Genomic DNA, 19,401 nt, shown 5'->3' on the forward strand with positions numbered 1-19,401 from the left:
ACAGGTCTCCACCAGGAGGACAGGTCTCCACCAGGAGGATAGGATTGGTCTCCACCAGGAGGATAGGACAGGTCTCCACCAGGAGGATAGGACAGGTCTCCACCAGGAGGATAGGACAGGTCTCCACCAGGAGGATAGGACAGGTCTCCACCAGGAGGATAGGACAGGTCTCCACCAGGAGGATAGGACAGGTCTCCACCAGGAGGATAGGACAGGTCTCCACCAGGAGGATAGCACAGGTCTCCACCAGGAGGATAGGACAGGTCTCCACCAGGAGGATAGCACAGGTCTCCACCAGGAGGATAGGACAGGTCTCCACCAGGAGGACAGGTCTCCACCAGGAGGATAGGACAGGTCTCCACCAGGAGGATAGGACAGGTCTCCACCAGGAGGATAGGACAGGTCTCCACCAGGAGGATAGGACTGGGCACAGGTCTCCACCAGGAGGATAGGACAGGTCTCCACCAGGAGGATAGGACTGGGCACAGGTCTCCACCAGGAGGATAGGACTGGGCACAGGTCTCCACCAGGAGGATAGGACAGGTCTCCACCAGGAGGATAGGACAGGTCTCCACCAGGAGGATAGGACAGGTCTCCACCAGGAGGATAGGACAGGTCTCCACCAGGAGGATGGGCACAGGTCTATAGGAGGATAGGACAGGTCTCCACCAGGAGGATAAGACTGGGCACAGGTCTCCACCAGGAGGATAGGACAGGTCTCCACCAGGAGGATAGGACAGGTCTCCACCAGGAGGATAGGACAGGTCTCCACCAGGAGGATAGGACAGGTCTCCACCAGGAGGACAGGTCTCCACCAGGAGGACAGGTCTCCACCAGGAGGACAGGTCTCCACCAGGAGGACAGGTCTCCACCAGGAGGATAGGACAGGTCTCCACCAGGAGGATAGGACTGGTCTCCACCAGGAGGATAGGACAGGTCTCCACCAGGAGGATAGGACAGGTCTCCACCAGGAGGATAGGACAGGTCTCCACCAGGAGGACAGGTCTCCACCAGGAGGACAGGTCTCCACCAGGAGGACAGGTCTCCACCAGGAGGACAGGTCTCCACCAGGAGGACAGGACAGGTCTCCACCAGGAGGACAGGTCTCCACCAGGAGGACAGGTCTCCACCAGGAGGATAGGACAGGTCTCCACCAGGAGGATAGGACAGGTCTCCACCAGGAGGACAGGTCTCCACCAGGAGGACAGGTCTCCACCAGGAGGACAGGTCTCCACCAGGAGGACAGGTCTCCACCAGGAGGATAGAACAGGTCTCCACCAGGAGGATAGGACAGGTCTCCACCAGGAGGATAGGCCTGGGCACAGGTCTCCACCAGGAGGATAGGACAGGTCTCCACCAGGAGGATAGGACAGGTCTCCACCAGGAGGATAGGCCTGGGCACAGGTCTCCACCAGGAGGATAGGACAGGTCTCCACCAGGAGGATAGGACAGGTCTCCACCAGGAGGATAGGACAGGTCTCCACCAGGAGGATAGGACAGGTCTCCACCAGGAGGATAGGACAGGTCTCCACCAGGAGGATAGCACAGGTCTCCACCAGGAGGATAGGACAGGTCTCCACCAGGAGGATAGGACAGGTCTCCACCAGGAGGATAGGATTGTGTGTGATGTTTGGCAAAATGTTTAGGAGTAATATAAACATGTTTATTTGTATTTTAAACGTGTGTGTGTGACGCGACTTGGCCTGTTGTAGCACCACCATGAGGCTGATTTGAAAACTGTCAAGTCACACACACACACACACACACACACACACACACACACACACACACACACACACACACACACACACACACACACACACACACACACACACACACACACACACACACACACACACACACACACACACACACACACACACACACACACACACACCTCCCGATGTGCTAGTTGGTGCCTTGCATGGTTTCCGCTGCCATCGGTGTATGAATGTGTGTGTGAATGGGTGAATGTAATGCACAATCTCTGTAAAGTGCCTTGGATAAAGGCGCTATATAAATGCACCATTTACCATTTATTCACCTGAGGGTCTATCCTAGAACCTCAACAGTTCTAAACTTCTGATGCAACAGATAACGGCTTTCCCCACCATTCATCATGCCCAAACAGGTCCCGGGGTATAATTTGATTGAACACAGATTACGCGTGTGGAATCATTTAAAAACAGAACAGAGTAATAAATACAGGGTAGAACCTCTAGATTTGGTACAGTACGAGTGCACGCGGTGCAGTGGGAATGGATTTCCGTTACGATCCAGGAATTTCATTTGCAATTCAGCAGTGCAATCCAGAGCTATATATGCTTTCATCCTCTGCATTCCCCACCGGCTACGTATGTATTGCTGTCATTATGGTCTATGCCAGGGGTGGGCAACTGGCGGCCCGGGGGGCCACATGCGGCCCCCACCTTCACTCAATGCGGCCCTCAGGTTAATGCCAGAATACTGATATAATATTGGTTTCAGCTGTTTACAATTCCACAACATGCAAACATGATCCGCTTAAATTTACTTCAGTCTAAATTAGTAGCTCATTTGCTCAACACAAGTATAATTAAAGGCATTTGAAATTACATATTAAATGTTAATTTTCAGGATTCCAATTCAAAAATAGCAAAAAAAAAATCAAGATTTCAATTCGAACATAGCAATATAGCAAAATAGCAAATAGCAAATAGCAAAATAGCCGATCTACAAGCTCAAAACGTGTCGCAGCGCGACGCGTTTTGAGCTTGTAGATCAGCTATTTTTGCTACAACAGCAATATATGGTCCTAGGGAGTGAGTGTGGAAATATAGTGGCTCCTCTCCATCGTCTACGTTGCCCAGCCCTGGAGTCTATGCACTGTATGTACTACCATGCGTCTGTCATTCTGCATGTACTCAATGTTCTCCTCTCCAACAGAGGACATTGGCATCAGTGTGTTAGTGGCAACCCGTCCAACAGAGGACATTGGCATCAGTGTGTTAGTGGCAACCCGTCCAACAGAGGACATTGGCATCAGTGTGTTAGTGGCAACCCGTCCAACAGAGGACATTGGCATCAGTGTGTGTTAGTGGCAACCCGTCGTGAGCCATCACAAACACAGTGGACGATTGTTAGACAACGCTTTCTGAAAGAAATCCCTGTGTATATATATATATACTCACTGCACTCTAGGGGAAGCCGTAGATGACTTGCTACAGCTGTTCCCTCAAAACGTATGCAAGGATAGATGTGCATTAAATGGGTGTGTACAATCTACAGATAAGCCAACGTTATGGCTGCAATAAGGGTTGTCCCGATCGGATCAGGTGATCGGAAATCGGGACGATCGTCATTCAAATGGGATTCCACAGTATTACAGTATATGTGCCTATGAAAACAAGCTACGTTAAAGAAATGTGCAGGGGTGGTGGGCAAAAATGGAATTGCTTTGGGCTCTCTGTTGATTAAACCACCCTCGACATGTGAATGAAATTTTCGGGTGGATTGGACATTCCGTTGGTGATTTGTCATTTTGAGTGGTGTAAACCACTCCTACAACTGGCTTTGTTAGTTTGTCTGTCTGTCTGTTCGTACCAAAAAATAAGCATGGTTGCTATGGTCACCCAGTTCACACGGGTATGATTTCATTACGTCACACATTACGTCAGACCACAGCTGATCAGTCTATATAAGACCTTAAACCACTCAGTTCACACGGGTGTGATTTTTTTTGTAAAACAGGCCCCTCCCACTAACTTTGGACGCAGATTACATCCGAATGATACGGACTATGACAGTTCTGCCTGTGGTGTTTTAAGCGGAGGTCCAGAGATCATGTGTACTTTTTTTTGTGAGATTTGCACAAAAGCTGTAGGTGGAAGAGCAAAAAGTGTGTTTTTTCTCTCCTGCCATTTCAAAATGACAGAAAATCTATCCTGACGCACCGTGTCAGAGACTCATTCACTCACTAAGACAGACATTGAGTGAATTGTAGTATGATATAATTATAAAATAACAATACATTTCACTTTGATAAAACATTTCTTACTCAAGAATAAGGGCACACCCTCTGCCTACATGAATAAAACATTAAACATGAACCTTTTTGCAATAGCAGGCAAAATAAATCCTTTTGTAGTCTCTGAACATAACATATTCAAGCACAGGACGACATGTTCTCCCATAAACTCCGAATAGGATTGATTGATTCACAGTGTTTGGTACATAACAGATGTTATGTCTTCTGCCAGAGCTCTGTGCCTCTCCTATGCTGACAACCTCTCACCTTTCCTACTAACCTGTCCAAACAAAGAAAAGAACAAACATGCAAACTACCCACAGACTTCATTGAAACGATAAGCTTGAACAGACTGTACTGCAGTGCTGTTTTCCTCGACTAAAACTAAGACGGAAAAATGTTCGCCGACTACCTTTTTCCACTGACGAAAACTAAACGGAAACTACATGAAAACTAAGCTATGATGACTAAAACGAAGACTAAAATATACTGACGATTTCGTCAACAAATAAAAACTACAGGTAGACTAAAATGTTAGGAAGGGACTAGTGGACAAGAGATCCAGTATAAGTCAACTAATTTTACACTGCGACGCGTTGTGGGCTTGTAGATCGGCTATTTTCAGCAAGTGAAAAAACAGTCATTACGACGGCATCAAGGCCTGACCAAAACACATTTTAGTCGACTAAATCAACTGTAGATTTAGTCAACTAAAATCGTATGATATTTAGTCGACTAAAACTAGACCAACACTAAAACATTCCAGGTGACTGAAATATGACTAAGACTAAATGAAAACTATTCAAGAGACCATGGGCAGTATTATGCGTGTCTTAATCGTTTACCCGCCAGGAACATAGGAATATTAACACGTAGAATCTTGTAGCCTGCCACAAACGGAAAAGCCGTTTTAACAGCGATGTATTCATTAATGCATGTTTTAATACGATCGTATCGAAATCTACCGTCCGTTAGCTTTGTTATGCTTCTGACACAATGGGCGCGGCCATTTTGAAAATGCGCGCGCATCCACTAACATTGCCGGCTCTGTTTTCAGACGGCTTTATCTCACAGAAGCGACATTGCAGAGGACGCTTTGTCCCAGACAAGCGTTTTCAACGGCCTGTAGCAGGCGCTGTGATACTCGCGGTCCACTTTTTCCACCACCGACCGAGAGAACGAGCACCAGCTTCGTCAACACACACGGAATGGTTTCATAGTAAAATGCGATACGGATATTTGGCTCTTCAAAGTAAGTGTCACGCGTGATTAAACCATGGCAATACGCAATCGAGGGATTAATTAATGGCGGCAGGCTAAGAGTTAAGTACCAGGTCTTATGACTTATGACCTGGAGGCGTGGTCAATGCTGTTTGGCCACTCAGAATAGCCAAATGGCATTGATCACGCCTCCAGGTCTTAAGTTAAGTAATAAGACATGGTACTTAAGACACGCATAATACTGCCCTATGACTAAAACTAGACTAACACTAAAACATTCCAGGTGACTGAAATATGACTAAGACTAAATGAAAACTATTCAAGAGACTGTGACTAAAACTAGAATCAGAATCTGCTGCCATAAACCACCCTGCTGTACTGTAGTGAAAACTAAGCGGTGGATAACACTGATGTGTTGCTGGAAACGCACCATCAGCTAAACCATTGTTTCCTGGAACACCCGCCGTGTTGCTCCTCTCTTGAGGCACGCGTCGGCGTCGCAGAGCTCCATGCCGTGAGAACCGGTGGGTGAGACGATGGCAAAATGCAGACGAAGGTTTGATGCTGCTCTACAGGTCGAAGCACTCCGTTTTGTGCGATATGCTGTTTGCCCAAAGCATTTCTGAACCGTCAGTGTGAGCCTGTAGTGGTGCGCGTGTAGTGGTGATCACCCCCTTGTTTGTTTTTTTTGAAACTGAGTAAGTTAGACCAGTTTACCAGTTCACACCTTTGCAGAAAGCCAACATTATAGTTCAGAATCATAGAGGCTTCACATATGAGGTGTATTCTACGTGGAAGTACGTACAAATAAAAAGATCCAAATTTGTGTTCTCACACAATTCTGACTTTGTCTGAAGCCATTTTCTATGTATGTGATTTGCATTTGTTCTAGTATTATCGCCTGCTATATGAATAGTACATTTTCTCGGTTATTTAATTATACTATGCATTTGATGGGTTCGAAATCGAATAGCGGTTTCCTCCCACATTTGAAATTTAATCCAAAGTTTATGTGACTGAGTAACGCTCAGAAATAAATATGTTTTGTTTGATGCAACTTTGCGGCTCTACGTGATTATCTTCGTAAACAAGAGACGCGACTGATAACAAACAAGAGACTGCAACACCACCCCGACCAACACTGGCTTTATTTGTAATAATATCTCTGAGATTCTTTCACAAAATTGCTTCTCGCATTTGTGAAGGGGAAGAAAAACATAATTTGGAGATAAAGAATAAAATATAGTTGGAAAGGCAAGACAAAACTGACCCTATCTATTATTTGTATTCATTGAGCAGAAATGGGCTTCCACAGAATGTGCCTATGAATACAAGCTACGTACGCTAACCCATTCTGGGCGGGAACCCCTGTTGGTGTTTTAAACATTGTTATAATTTAGCTATTGAAAAATAGCAGATCTACAAGCTCATAGCGCGCCACCGAGTGGCGCGCTATGAGCTTGTAGGTCTGCTATTTTTGAAAAATCGTGAAAATATTTATTTCAGAAAACTGGAGGATTTAGAAGAATCTTTTTAAATTTTGAGGTCAGGCCTAAATTAGCCTCGGAAACCCAGACGTTTTTATTTCCAGGGAGAAAAAAAAAGTCTGGGTCCGAGTCCACTTCAATTCGGCATAGAGTAGCGCAAACATCACTCACTCTCTGCTGATTTCTGATCGTCCGCACCTTTGTTAAATTGACACTCGCACACATGTACACACACACACACACACACTCCTCTCTCTCTCTCTGTCGCTCTAAGTAATTAGTCTCATGTCGCGCAGCTGCGCATAGTTTCTCCCGGCGGATCCTGCCGGGAGAAACTATGCCATAAAAAGCATAGGTGAGTTCCAGGCTAGGCCTAAATGGGTTAAAGAAATGTGCAGGGTGGAGGTCTTAGAAGAACCTCTGGTGATCTAGAACCTTAAACAAGCACTCTGTCGGTCCTTATTGAGCGGATACAACATTAATCTGCCCACAAAGCCACCCAGCTGCTCTAAGCCCTTTGTGATTACTGCCATATAAGAGATCAAGTCACCAGAGGGGGTTTGATCTTTCTCCTCAGGTTTTTCATTACCGGAGTCCCGTGTGGCATTTGCTTTATGAGTTCTATTACCGCCATGGGATTGATCCAATATAATATATAGGCACATTATAAGACCTCTGATGTGAATGAGGCACATTATAAGACCTCTGATGTGAATGAGGCACATTATAAGACCTCTGATGTGAATGCCATGTATTTTCTGTCCACTTCATTGACGTGATGCTGGTGACACTGATAGGTACTGGTGACAGACAAGCCAGAAGGACACTGATCGGAATTAGAATACCATTAGATCCAATTCACCACACACACACACACACACAGACACAGACACAGACACAGACACAGACACAGACACACACACACACACACACACACACACACACCTTTCCCAGTTGCTGATGGACACTCAGGTTGTACATCATTACGATGCCATCGACGATCTCCAGGAGGGACTTCTCTGCGATTGGCTGGTCTGGCTCTACCAATGGTCGCCCCAGCAACAGGCCATCGTTACCATGGCTTCCCTCAACTTGAGGTCATTGTTGAAAACGGGGGGAGGGGGGGGGGGGGGGGGGGGGGGGTGTGAAAGCATAATGAAAGAAGAAGATGAAAAAGGCAGAAGAGATGGGGTGGGATTACACCAATGGGATTACAACCAATAACCTCATATAGGAGGTGTGTGTGCGTGTGTGTGTGTGTGTGTGTGTGTGTGTGTGTGTGTGTGTGTGTGTGCGTGCGTGTGCGTGCGTGTGTGTTAGGGCATTAAGCAACTAGTCGACTAGTTTACTAGTCGACTAGTAAATCCACTAGTCGACCTTGTTGGTACCAGTTGACTAGTTGATTTGAAAAAATATATATATATATTTTTTTTTTCACGATTTTGTAGGCCTCAAGATCAGGTAGATTATAGTTATAGTCACCATGTACACAGTTTTTCAATGTACAAATATTTATATTAAAAATATATATATATTTTTTTACATAACTAGTCGACTAGTCGACTAGTAAACTAGGCAACTAGTCAACTAGTAAAAATGACTAGAAGTGAATGCACAGTGTGTGTGTGTGTGTGTGTGTGTGTGTGTGTGTGTGTGTGTGTGTGTGTGTGTGTGTGTGTGTAGTCATAGCCCATATAGTCCTAAACATAAGTGTATAAAAGGTCTTCTGTAACTCACTGTCCTCCTCGGTCCTCTGTTCCACGGTGAGGGTTCGAACTTTGACCTTCTCGGGCGGGGCCAGCGGCCGCCTGGGGGTCATCAGGCTGACGGCGGCCGTGCTGAGGAAGCGGTTGGCCCGACCCAATGTGGGAGAACTGAGCCAGCTGGGCCGGGCCAGTGCTCCACCCATAGCTACAGCACCAAACGGCCTCTGGAAAAGACACACACAACACACCACACCACACACCACACACCACACAACACACAACACACAACACACACACACACACACACACACACACACACACACACACACACACACACACACACACACACACACACACACACACAGGGATGTTGCTGGCTTTAGAAGTGGACGATATATCGATACATATATTGACGATATATCGATATCGCGATACCTTTGCCTTTTTTGCAATACTGATATTGCTCATGTTCATACCTTGAACGATACGATAACGATATATTGTGCAGCCTTGGTTTTGGACATGGTGCTGTTGCAGTACAATTGTTAATGATATTTCTAAATAAAAACAAACAAACCTGTGCTGCTCCACTCTCTTCGTCTTCATCCAGATCATCCATGGAAGTGGTCTGGATCTCTGCAGGGTCGATGATGATGTTGGCTTTACTGGCCAGGTCATCTGCGCAGACAAAGGTAAACAGAAAAGTTTTGTGTTTTACATTTAGGCCACGTTTCAATATTGATAGAACCGTCTCCCTTATCTGTATAGAAACACCTGCCGAGAAGAGAGGGCACACAGCAGAGACCAGAAAGATTCCAGACAATTATCTTCCCTGAGAAAAAACAAACTGCAAACAAAAACCCAAGAAGAAAGGGCACAAGCACAGTTTAATGTCTGTTGTTGTTCCCAGCATGATGCTGGGAACAACAACACACACTGCGTACCCAATAAAAACATTCTCATCAATTCATAACAAGCTTGATTCATCCTTATGTTATGAAAATCATTTCATCATCTGAACACGGCCTACAGAACTGGATGTGTTTTCGCCAAACCAAGAGAGTGAGGCCCGTTTGGGACCTGCACAAACCAAGAGAGTGAGGCCCGTTTGGGACCTGCACAAACCACTACAAAGTACCAAGGATCAAAACAAGACAAAAACCCTCTCCCAAGAATCTGAAAACATTTCTCTGGCAGAACCACCACCTGACATCCCTATTTTAGGCATGCCCTAATACATTAAAAAAAAATTCAGACCCGTCTGAACTGAGCGGTGCAACTACACTTTTATTGTTATAGTTACTGTGTGTGTGCGTACGTGAGTGTGTGTCCCAATCAGGAGGTTCCCACGCCCCACAGGGACGGACGGACGGGCGGACAAACAGACACACATAGCTGTTAGTTGGAGCGTTTAGGCACCACTCAAAAATATTAATAGACATTTTCTACTCTTCTACTAATGTTTGTAAAGCCCACAGACAGACACACCTTCACTGTGAGCTTGTAGATCAGCTATTTTTTGCTACTCTTGTGTGACACCATAGTATGACGTAGTCGTAGGGCATTCATTTACGAAAAAACATTAAAAGTTGAAATATGGAGATACAGAGCAAGGTCTCTGCCCGACAGTGACGAGAAGTGACCTCTGTGTGTCAGCAGCACCAGAGGCTCCGGGACCTTGTTGTCTTTTCTCATTTCCCACACAGTATAAATAAATCTGCTACATCATAAAATTCAGCCAACCCACAGACCTGTCCATAAATCCCGTTTGAATTACTGTGCCACGTCCTCTAGGGGAACATAGTGGACAAGCAGCCAGCAGGGCAAGCGGGACGGACACATCTGTTCTACTAGAGGAGAGAGAGAACTGACCTATGAGGAGAGGAGACTGAACTATGAGGAGACTGAACTATGAGACTGAACTATGACGAACTATGAGGAGACTGAACTATGATGAGACTGAACTATGAGACTGAACTATGATGAGACTGAACTATGATGAGACTGAACTATGATGAGACTGAACTATGATGAGACTGAACTATGATGAGACTGAACTATGAGGAGACTGAACTATGATGAGACTGAACTATGATGAGACTGAACTATGAGGAGACTGAACTATGAGACTGAACTATGAGGAGACTGAACTATGAGGAGACTGAACTATGAGGAGACTGAACTATGAGGAGACTGAACTATGATGAGACTGAACTATGATGAGACTGAACTATGATGAGACTGAACTATGAGGAGACTGAACTATGAGGAGACTGAACTATGAGACTGAACTATGATGAGACTGAACTATGATGAGACTGAACTATGATGAGACTGAACTATGATGAGACTGAACTATGATGAGACTGAACTATGATGAGACTGAACTATGAGGAGACTGAACTATGAGGAGACTGAACTATGATGAGACTGAACTATGAGGAGACTGAACTATGAGACTGAACTATGAGACTGAACTATGAGGAGACTGAACTATGAGGAGACTGAACTATGATGAGACTGAACTATGAGGAGACTGAACTATGAGGAGACTGAACTATGAGGAGACTGAACTATGAGGAGACTGAACTATGAGGAGACTGAACTATGAGGAGACTGAACTATGATGAGACTGAACTATGAGGAGACTGAACTATGATGAGACTGAACTATGAGGAGACTGAACTATGAGGAGACTGAACTATGAGACTGAACTATGATGAGACTGAACTATGAGGAGACTGAACTATGAGACTGAACTATGATGAGACTGAACTATGAGGAGACTGAACTATGAGGAGACTGAACTATGAGGAGACTGAACTATGAGGAGACTGAACTATGAGGAGACTGAACTATGAGGAGACTGAACTATGAGGAGACTGAACTATGAGGAGACTGAACTATGAGGAGACTGAACTATGAGGAGACTGAACTATGATGAGACTGAACTATGAGACTGAACTATGATGAGACTGAACTATGAGGAGACTGAACTATGATGAGACTGAACTATGAGACTGAACTATGAGGAGACTGAACTATGATGAGACTGAACTATGAGGAGACTGAACTATGAGACTGAACTATGAGACTGAACTATGATGAGACTGAACTATGAGACTGAACTATGAGGAGACTGAACTATGATGAGACTGAACTATGAGGAGACTGAACTATGAGACTGAACTATGATGAGACTGAACTATGAGGAGACTGAACTATGAGACTGAACTATGATGAGACTGAACTATGAGGAGACTGAACTATGAGACTGAACTATGATGAGACTGAACTATGAGGAGACTGAACTATGAGACTGAACTATGAGGAGACTGAACTATGAGACTGAACTCTGAGGAGACTGAACTATGATGAGACTGAACTATGAGACTGAACTATGATGAGACTGAACTATGATGAGACTGAACTATGAGGAGACTGAACTATGAGACTGAACTATGATGAGACTGAACTATGAGGAGACTGAACTATGAGACTGAACTATGAGGAGACTGAACTATGAGGAGACTGAACTATGAGGAGACTGAACTATGAGGAGACTGAACTATGATGAGACTGAACTATGAGACTGAACTATGAGGAGACTGAACTATGAGACTGAACTATGAGGAGACTGAACTATGATGAGACTGAACTATGAGGAGACTGAACTATGAGGAGACTGAACTATGATGAGACTGAACTATGAGACTGAACTATGAGGAGACTGAACTATGAGACTGAACTATGAGGAGACTGAACTATGATGAGACTGAACTATGAGGAGACTGAACTATGAGACTGAACTATGAGGAGACTGAACTATGATGAGACTGAACTATGATGAGACTGAACTATGAGGAGACTGAACTATGAGACTGAACTATGAGGAGACTGAACTATGATGAGACTGAACTATGATGAGACTGAACTATGAGGAGACTGAACTATGAAGAGACTGAACTATGAAGAGACTGAACTATGATGAGACTGAACTATGAGACTGAACTATGATGAGACTGAACTATGATGAGACTGAACTATGAGGAGACTGAACTATGATGAGACTGAACTATGATGAGACTGAACTATGATGAGACTGAACTATGATGAGACTGAACTATGATGAGACTGAAATATGAGACTGAACTATGAAGAGACTGAACTATGATGAGACTGAACTATGAAGAGACTGAACTATGATGAGACTGAACTATGATGAGACTGAACTATGAGGAGACTGAACTATGATGAGACTGAACTATGATGAGACTGAACTATGATGAGTCTGAACTATGAGACTGAACTATGAAGAGACTGAACTATGATGAGACTGAACTATGATGAGACTGAACTATGATGAGACTGAACTATGATGAGACTGAACTATGAGGAGACTGAACTATGAGACTGAACTATGAGGAGACTGAACTATGATGAGACTGAACTATGATGAGACTGAACTATGAGGAGACTGAACTATGAGGAGACTGAACTATGAGGAGACTGAACTATGAGACTGAACTATGAGGAGACTGAACTATGATGAGACTGAACTATGAGGAGACTGAACTATGATGAGACTGAACTATGAGGAGACTGAACTATGAGGAGACTGAACTATGAGGAGACTGAACTATGAGGAGACTGAACTATGATGAGACTGAACTATGATGAGACTGAACTATGAGGAGACTGAACTATGAGGAGACTGAACTATGATGAGACTGAACTATGATGAGACTGAACTATGAGGAGACTGAACTATGATGAGACTGAACTATGATGAGACTGAACTATGAGGAGACTGAACTATGAGACTGAACTATGAGGAGACTGAACTATGAGGAGACTGAACTATGATGAGACTGAACTATGAGGAGACTGAACTATGAGGAGACTGAACTATGAGGAGACTGAACTATGAGGAGACTGAACTATGATGAGACTGAACTATGAGGAGACTGAACTATGAGGAGACTGAACTATGAGGAGACTGAACTATGAGGAGACTGAACTATGATGAGACTGAACTATGAGACTGAACTATGATGAGACTGAACTATGATGAGACTGAACTATGAGGAGACTGAACTATGATGAGACTGAACTATGAGACTGAACTATGAGGAGACTGAACTATGATGAGACTGAACTATGAGGAGACTGAACTATGAGACTGAACTATGAGACTGAACTATGATGAGACTGAACTATGAGACTGAACTATGAGGAGACTGAACTATGATGAGACTGAACTATGATGAGACTGAACTATGAGGAGACTGAACTATGAGACTGAACTATGATGAGACTGAACTATGAGGAGACTGAACTATGAGACTGAACTATGATGAGACTGAACTATGAGACTGAACTATGAGGAGACTGAACTATGATGAGACTGAACTATGATGAGACTGAACTATGAGGAGACTGAACTATGAGACTGAACTATGATGAGACTGAACTATGAGGAGACTGAACTATGAGACTGAACTATGAGGAGACTGAACTATGAGGAGACTGAACTATGAGACTGAACTATGAGGAGACTGAACTATGAGACTGAACTCTGAGGAGACTGAACTATGATGAGACTGAACTATGAGACTGAACTCTGAGGAGACTGAACTATGATGAGACTGAACTATGAGACTGAACTATGATGAGACTGAACTATGATGAGACTGAACTATGAGGAGACTGAACTATGAGACTGAACTATGATGAGACTGAACTATGAGGAGACTGAACTATGAGACTGAACTATGAGGAGACTGAACTATGAGGAGACTGAACTATGAGGAGACTGAACTATGATGAGACTGAACTATGAGACTGAACTATGAGGAGACTGAACTATGAGACTGAACTATGAGGAGACTGAACTATGATGAGACTGAACTATGAGGAGACTGAACTATGAGGAGACTGAACTATGAGGAGACTGAACTATGAAGAGACTGAACTATGATGAGACTGAACTATGATGAGACTGAACTATGAGGAGACTGAACTATGAGGAGACTGAACTATGAGACTGAACTATGAGGAGACTGAACTATGATGAGACTGAACTATGATGAGACTGAACTATGAGGAGACTGAACTATGAAGAGACTGAACTATGAAGAGACTGAACTATGATGAGACTGAACTATGAGACTGAACTATGATGAGACTGAACTATGATGAGACTGAACTATGATGAGACTGAACTATGATGAGACTGAACTATGATGAGACTGAACTATGATGAGACTGAAATATGAGACTGAACTATGAAGAGACTGAACTATGATGAGACTGAACTATGAAGAGACTGAACTATGATGAGACTGAACTATGATGAGACTGAACTATGAGGAGACTGAACTATGATGAGACTGAACTATGATGAGACTGAACTATGATGAGTCTGAACTATGAGACTGAACTATGAAGAGACTGAACTATGATGAGACTGAACTATGATGAGACTGAACTATGATGAGACTGAACTATGATGAGACTGAACTATGAGGAGACTGAACTATGAGACTGAACTATGAGGAGACTGAACTATGATGAGACTGAACTATGATGAGACTGAACTATGAGGAGACTGAACTATGAGGAGACTGAACTATGAGGAGACTGAACTATGAGACTGAACTATGAGGAGACTGAACTATGATGAGACTGAACTATGAGGAGACTGAACTATGAGGAGACTGAACTATGAGGAGACTGAACTATGATGAGACTGAACTATGAGGAGACTGAACTATGAGGAGACTGAACTATGAGGAGACTGAACTATGAGGAGACTGAACTATGATGAGACTGAACTATGATGAGACTGAACTATGAGGAGACTGAACTATGAGGAGACTGAACTATGATGAGACTGAACTATGATGAGACTGAACTATGAGGAGACTGAACTATGATGAGACTGAACTATGATGAGACTGAACTATGAGGAGACTGAACTATGAGACTGAACTATGATGAGACTGAACTATGAGGAGACTGAACTATGAGGAGACTGAACTATGATGAGACTGAACTATGAGGAGACTGAACTATGAGGAGACTGAACTATGAGGAGACTGAACTATGAGGAGACTGAACTATGATGAGACTGAACTATGATGAGACTGAACTATGAGACTGAACTATGATGAGACTGAACTATGAGGAGACTGAACTATGAACTATGATGAGACTGAACTATGAGGAGACTGAACTATGAACTATGAGGAGACTGAACTATGAGGAGACTGAACTATGAGGAGACTGAACTATGAGGAGACTGAACTGAGGAGACTGAACTATGATGAGACTGAACTATGAGGAGACTGAACTATGAACTATGAGGAGACTGAACTATGATGAGACTGAACTATGAGGAGACTGAACTATGAGGAGACTGAACTATGAACTATGAGGAGACTGAACTATGAGGAGACTGAACTATGAGGAGACTGAACTATGAACTATGAGGAGACTGAACTATGAGGAGACTGAACTATGAACTATGAGGAGACTGAACTATGAGGAGACTGAACTATGATGAGACTGAACTATGATGAGACTGAACTATGAGGAGACTGAACTATGAACTATGAGGAGACTGAACTATGAGGAGACTGAACTATGATGAGACTGAACTATGAGGAGACTGAACTATGATGACAATCCAAGGTGGCCAATATTGACATAAGAATTAACTCATTTTGGCCTGACGTCAAAATTAAAAAAAACATTCGCTCTGAAAGAATATATATTCAAAGATTTGTGCCGCATCTTCACGATTTAAAAAAAATAGTACACCTACAAGCTCGTAGCGCTCGTAGCGCAAGAATAACGTGAGTTGATTTTCATTGTGATTCTTTGAGTGTGCCACATGTTACAAGGGTGGGGGTAGCAGAGAAAAACAGAAAAAAGGATGCTCTAATCTAAGACTTAAGACTACTCATCATATAACTTTGATCCACCATTATTTTAATCTTGTGAAGCTGTGAATACTGATAAGTACCTGATTGCAATAGCAATCAGGTACAAAAAATGGCACCCTTCATACACTACTATCTAGCTAGCAGTATATAAATGCTGATGCTCCTTGTCTCGCAAATTCAACTGAGGCACCTGTCCTCTCCACCTGTCCTCTCCTCACTTGTCCTCTCCTCACCTGTCCTCTCTGAGGCACCTGTCCTCTCCACCTGTCCTCTCCTCACTTGTCCTCTCCTCACCTGTCCTCTCTGAGGCACCTGTCCTCTCTGAGGCACCTGTCCTCTCCTCACCTGTCCTCTCCAAGTAGTCTTGAAATGTGTGATGGAAATTGTAGTACTGGGCATGTTGTGCCCAGTTTTCCTTTTTTTTTTCTAACCGCAAATCTCATTTAATTACACTAATCTCTGCTCCCTTCAAATGTTGATACAAATCTGTGGTAGAGGTCATAGGCAAATCTCTTTTGGAACCACAAGGGTCTCAGAATCATCAGTGACTGCCAAGGTGGTCCGTTTGATTGACATTTTGAAGCTAGAGGTTGAACAAAGCTGAACCGAAGAGGGGAAAGAAGAAAATGGAATAGGAGAGAGAGGGAGATGAAAGAAAGGTTGAAGGAGCACCAAAGAAAACAAGAGAGGAAGCAGGGAATGCGAGGGAAGAAGAGGGAATACAAAGAGAGCGCTCAGAGCGGGAGCACGAAAAACAGGAGAGAAAGCAGGAAGGTCAGGAAACAGAGACAGTACAGCACAGGAGAGTGGGATTAATAACTCAGAGCCAGAGGTTACAGTTTGTCAGAGTATTTCTGTTCAAGGTGGATAGACCCACAGGTCAAGGAGACGACTGCAGAGGGACCCGACGGGCGGATGGCTAGACCCACAGGTCAAGGAGACGACTGCAGAGGGACCCGACAGGAGGATGGCTATTGTTGTTACTGGAACAGATAGCAGAGGCCGAGGGGACCTCAGAGCATATCAGGAAGGTATGGATTACCCAATGGGTCTACTAGGGCCAGTGGCGCAGGATCTCAGGGGGCCCCTAAGCCCAATGGGTCTACTAGGGCCAGTGGCGCAAGATCTCAGGGGGCCCCTAAGCCCAATGGGTCTACTAGGGCCAGTGGCGCAAGATCTCAGGGGGCCCCTAAGCCAGAGCATCTGTGCGAAGTCACAAATCTGTGTCATTCATCATGTCAATAACAGTGCCACAAAAGGTCTTACTGAAACAACTGAAGGAATAAGACATTCTTTACTTGCGCAAGCAGAGCGTGCAAGTAATGTTGCGCGTGGTGCCTTTTTTCATGATGATGATGCTGTAGACCCACATAATCTCACATGACCGTAGCCACAGTAACCGTGCTTGCTACCGACTAATAGACACCCAAACACACACAGTCACATGGTGGAGCGCTTAGCACAGCTCAAAAACATTTCCTCCATCTACTATCCATTGTAACTCTGTAAACCAATTTCACCAGGGTGACGTGAACACCAGATTCATGCCCTTTGAGTTGTTGAAAACACTATGCGTTTCATTGGTTTATCAATGGACGTTATCAATGGAGTTGATTAGTTAGGTAATCAATCAATACTGCATATTGAGCAGTGCATCATGAGGCGTGCTGGGTGGGATGAATGGGCCCATGATGGTATAAATGACGGGCTGGATTAACCCATTATGGGCGGGAACCCCTTTTGGTGTTAGCATTATGTTATGCTTTAGCTTTGGAAAAATAGCAGATCTACAAGCTCATAGCGCGCCACCGAGTGGCGCGCTACGAGCTTGTAGGTCTGCTATTTTTGACAAATCGAAGAACCACTGACATAGAAACGTAGCTTTTTCAGAAAACTGTCAGGATGTAGAAGACATTTATAGAATCTGATCTCAGGTCAGAATGGGTTAATCAACTGTTGATTTACCGTACATACGTATGTGGGGCGCAGCTGTTACTACAGCTGATATGATGAGACGGAAGGACAGAGAAATAAGGGATGAGGAAAAAAATCACACCCCGTGTGAACTGAGTGGTGCAACTCCCCTCTATTGGTTCTCTGTATCGTTCCAATTTGTATCGTTCCAATTTCTTCTCTGTATCGTTCCAATTTCAGTTCCTATTGGTTCTAACACGATCTCTCTCTCTCTGTTTCTGGCACAACAGAGCCACTTTTGGTGCTCATTGGTACTGGTCACACACACAGTCACACACAAACACACATAGTTGAACACGGACATTGCTGTTCCTTGGAGTGGTTGCACCACTCAAAAAGATCGGGGCAGAGACAGAGAGAAAGGGAAAGGGTTTGACAGAGACCAAACAAGACAAAGAAAGGGTTTGACAGGGTCTCGTTTGCTTCAGCCACTCACCAAGCGGAGCTCGGTGCACTCATAAAAGACAAGGTCTATGGGCCACTCATAAGAGACTAAAAGACAAGGTCTATGGGCCACTCATAAAAGACTAAAAGACAAGGTCTATGGGCCACTCATAAAAGACTAAAAGACAAGGTCTATGGGCCACTCATAAAAGACTAAAAGACAAGGTCTATGGGCCACTCATAAAAGACTCAAAGACAAGGTCTATGGGCCACTCATAAAAGACTCAAAGACAAGGTCTATGGGCCACATATGAACGACTCATAAAAGACTAAAAGACAAGGTCTATGGGCCACATATGAACGACTCATAAAAGACTCAAAGACAAGGTCTATGGGCCACATATGAACGACTCATAAAAGACTCAAAGACAAGGTCTATGGGCCACATATGAACGACTCATAAAAGACTAAAAGACAAGGTCTATGGGCCACATATGAACGACTCATAAAAGACTCAAAGACAAGGTCTATGGGCCACATATGAACGACTCATAAGAGACTAAAAGACAAGGTATATGGGCCACATATGAACGACTCATAAAAGACTCAAAGACAAGGTCTATGGGCCACATATGAACGACTCATAAAAGACTCAAAGACAAGGTCTATGGGCC

The 19,401-nt window shown here is 44.1% G+C and overlaps 1 protein-coding gene across 1 annotated transcript in view; it reads right to left on the reverse strand.

Annotated features, from left to right (window-relative positions):
* rnf123 (ring finger protein 123) overlaps positions 1 to 19,401 on the reverse strand; it is a 411,050-nt gene that overhangs the window by 340,002 nt on the left and 51,647 nt on the right. Inside the window, exons 22-24 of the mRNA XM_079509716.1 lie at positions 8,998 to 9,098; positions 8,452 to 8,644; positions 7,660 to 7,805 (exon numbers count right to left, since the gene is read on the reverse strand). Coding sequence (XP_079365842.1) covers positions 7,660 to 7,805; positions 8,452 to 8,644; positions 8,998 to 9,098 — 440 coding nt within the window. The remainder of the gene's footprint in view (positions 1 to 7,659; positions 7,806 to 8,451; positions 8,645 to 8,997; positions 9,099 to 19,401) is intronic.

This window comes from Electrona antarctica, assembly GCF_951216825.1.
Source record: "Electrona antarctica genome assembly, chromosome: 9".
Classification (NCBI taxonomy): domain Eukaryota; kingdom Metazoa; phylum Chordata; class Actinopteri; order Myctophiformes; family Myctophidae; genus Electrona; species Electrona antarctica.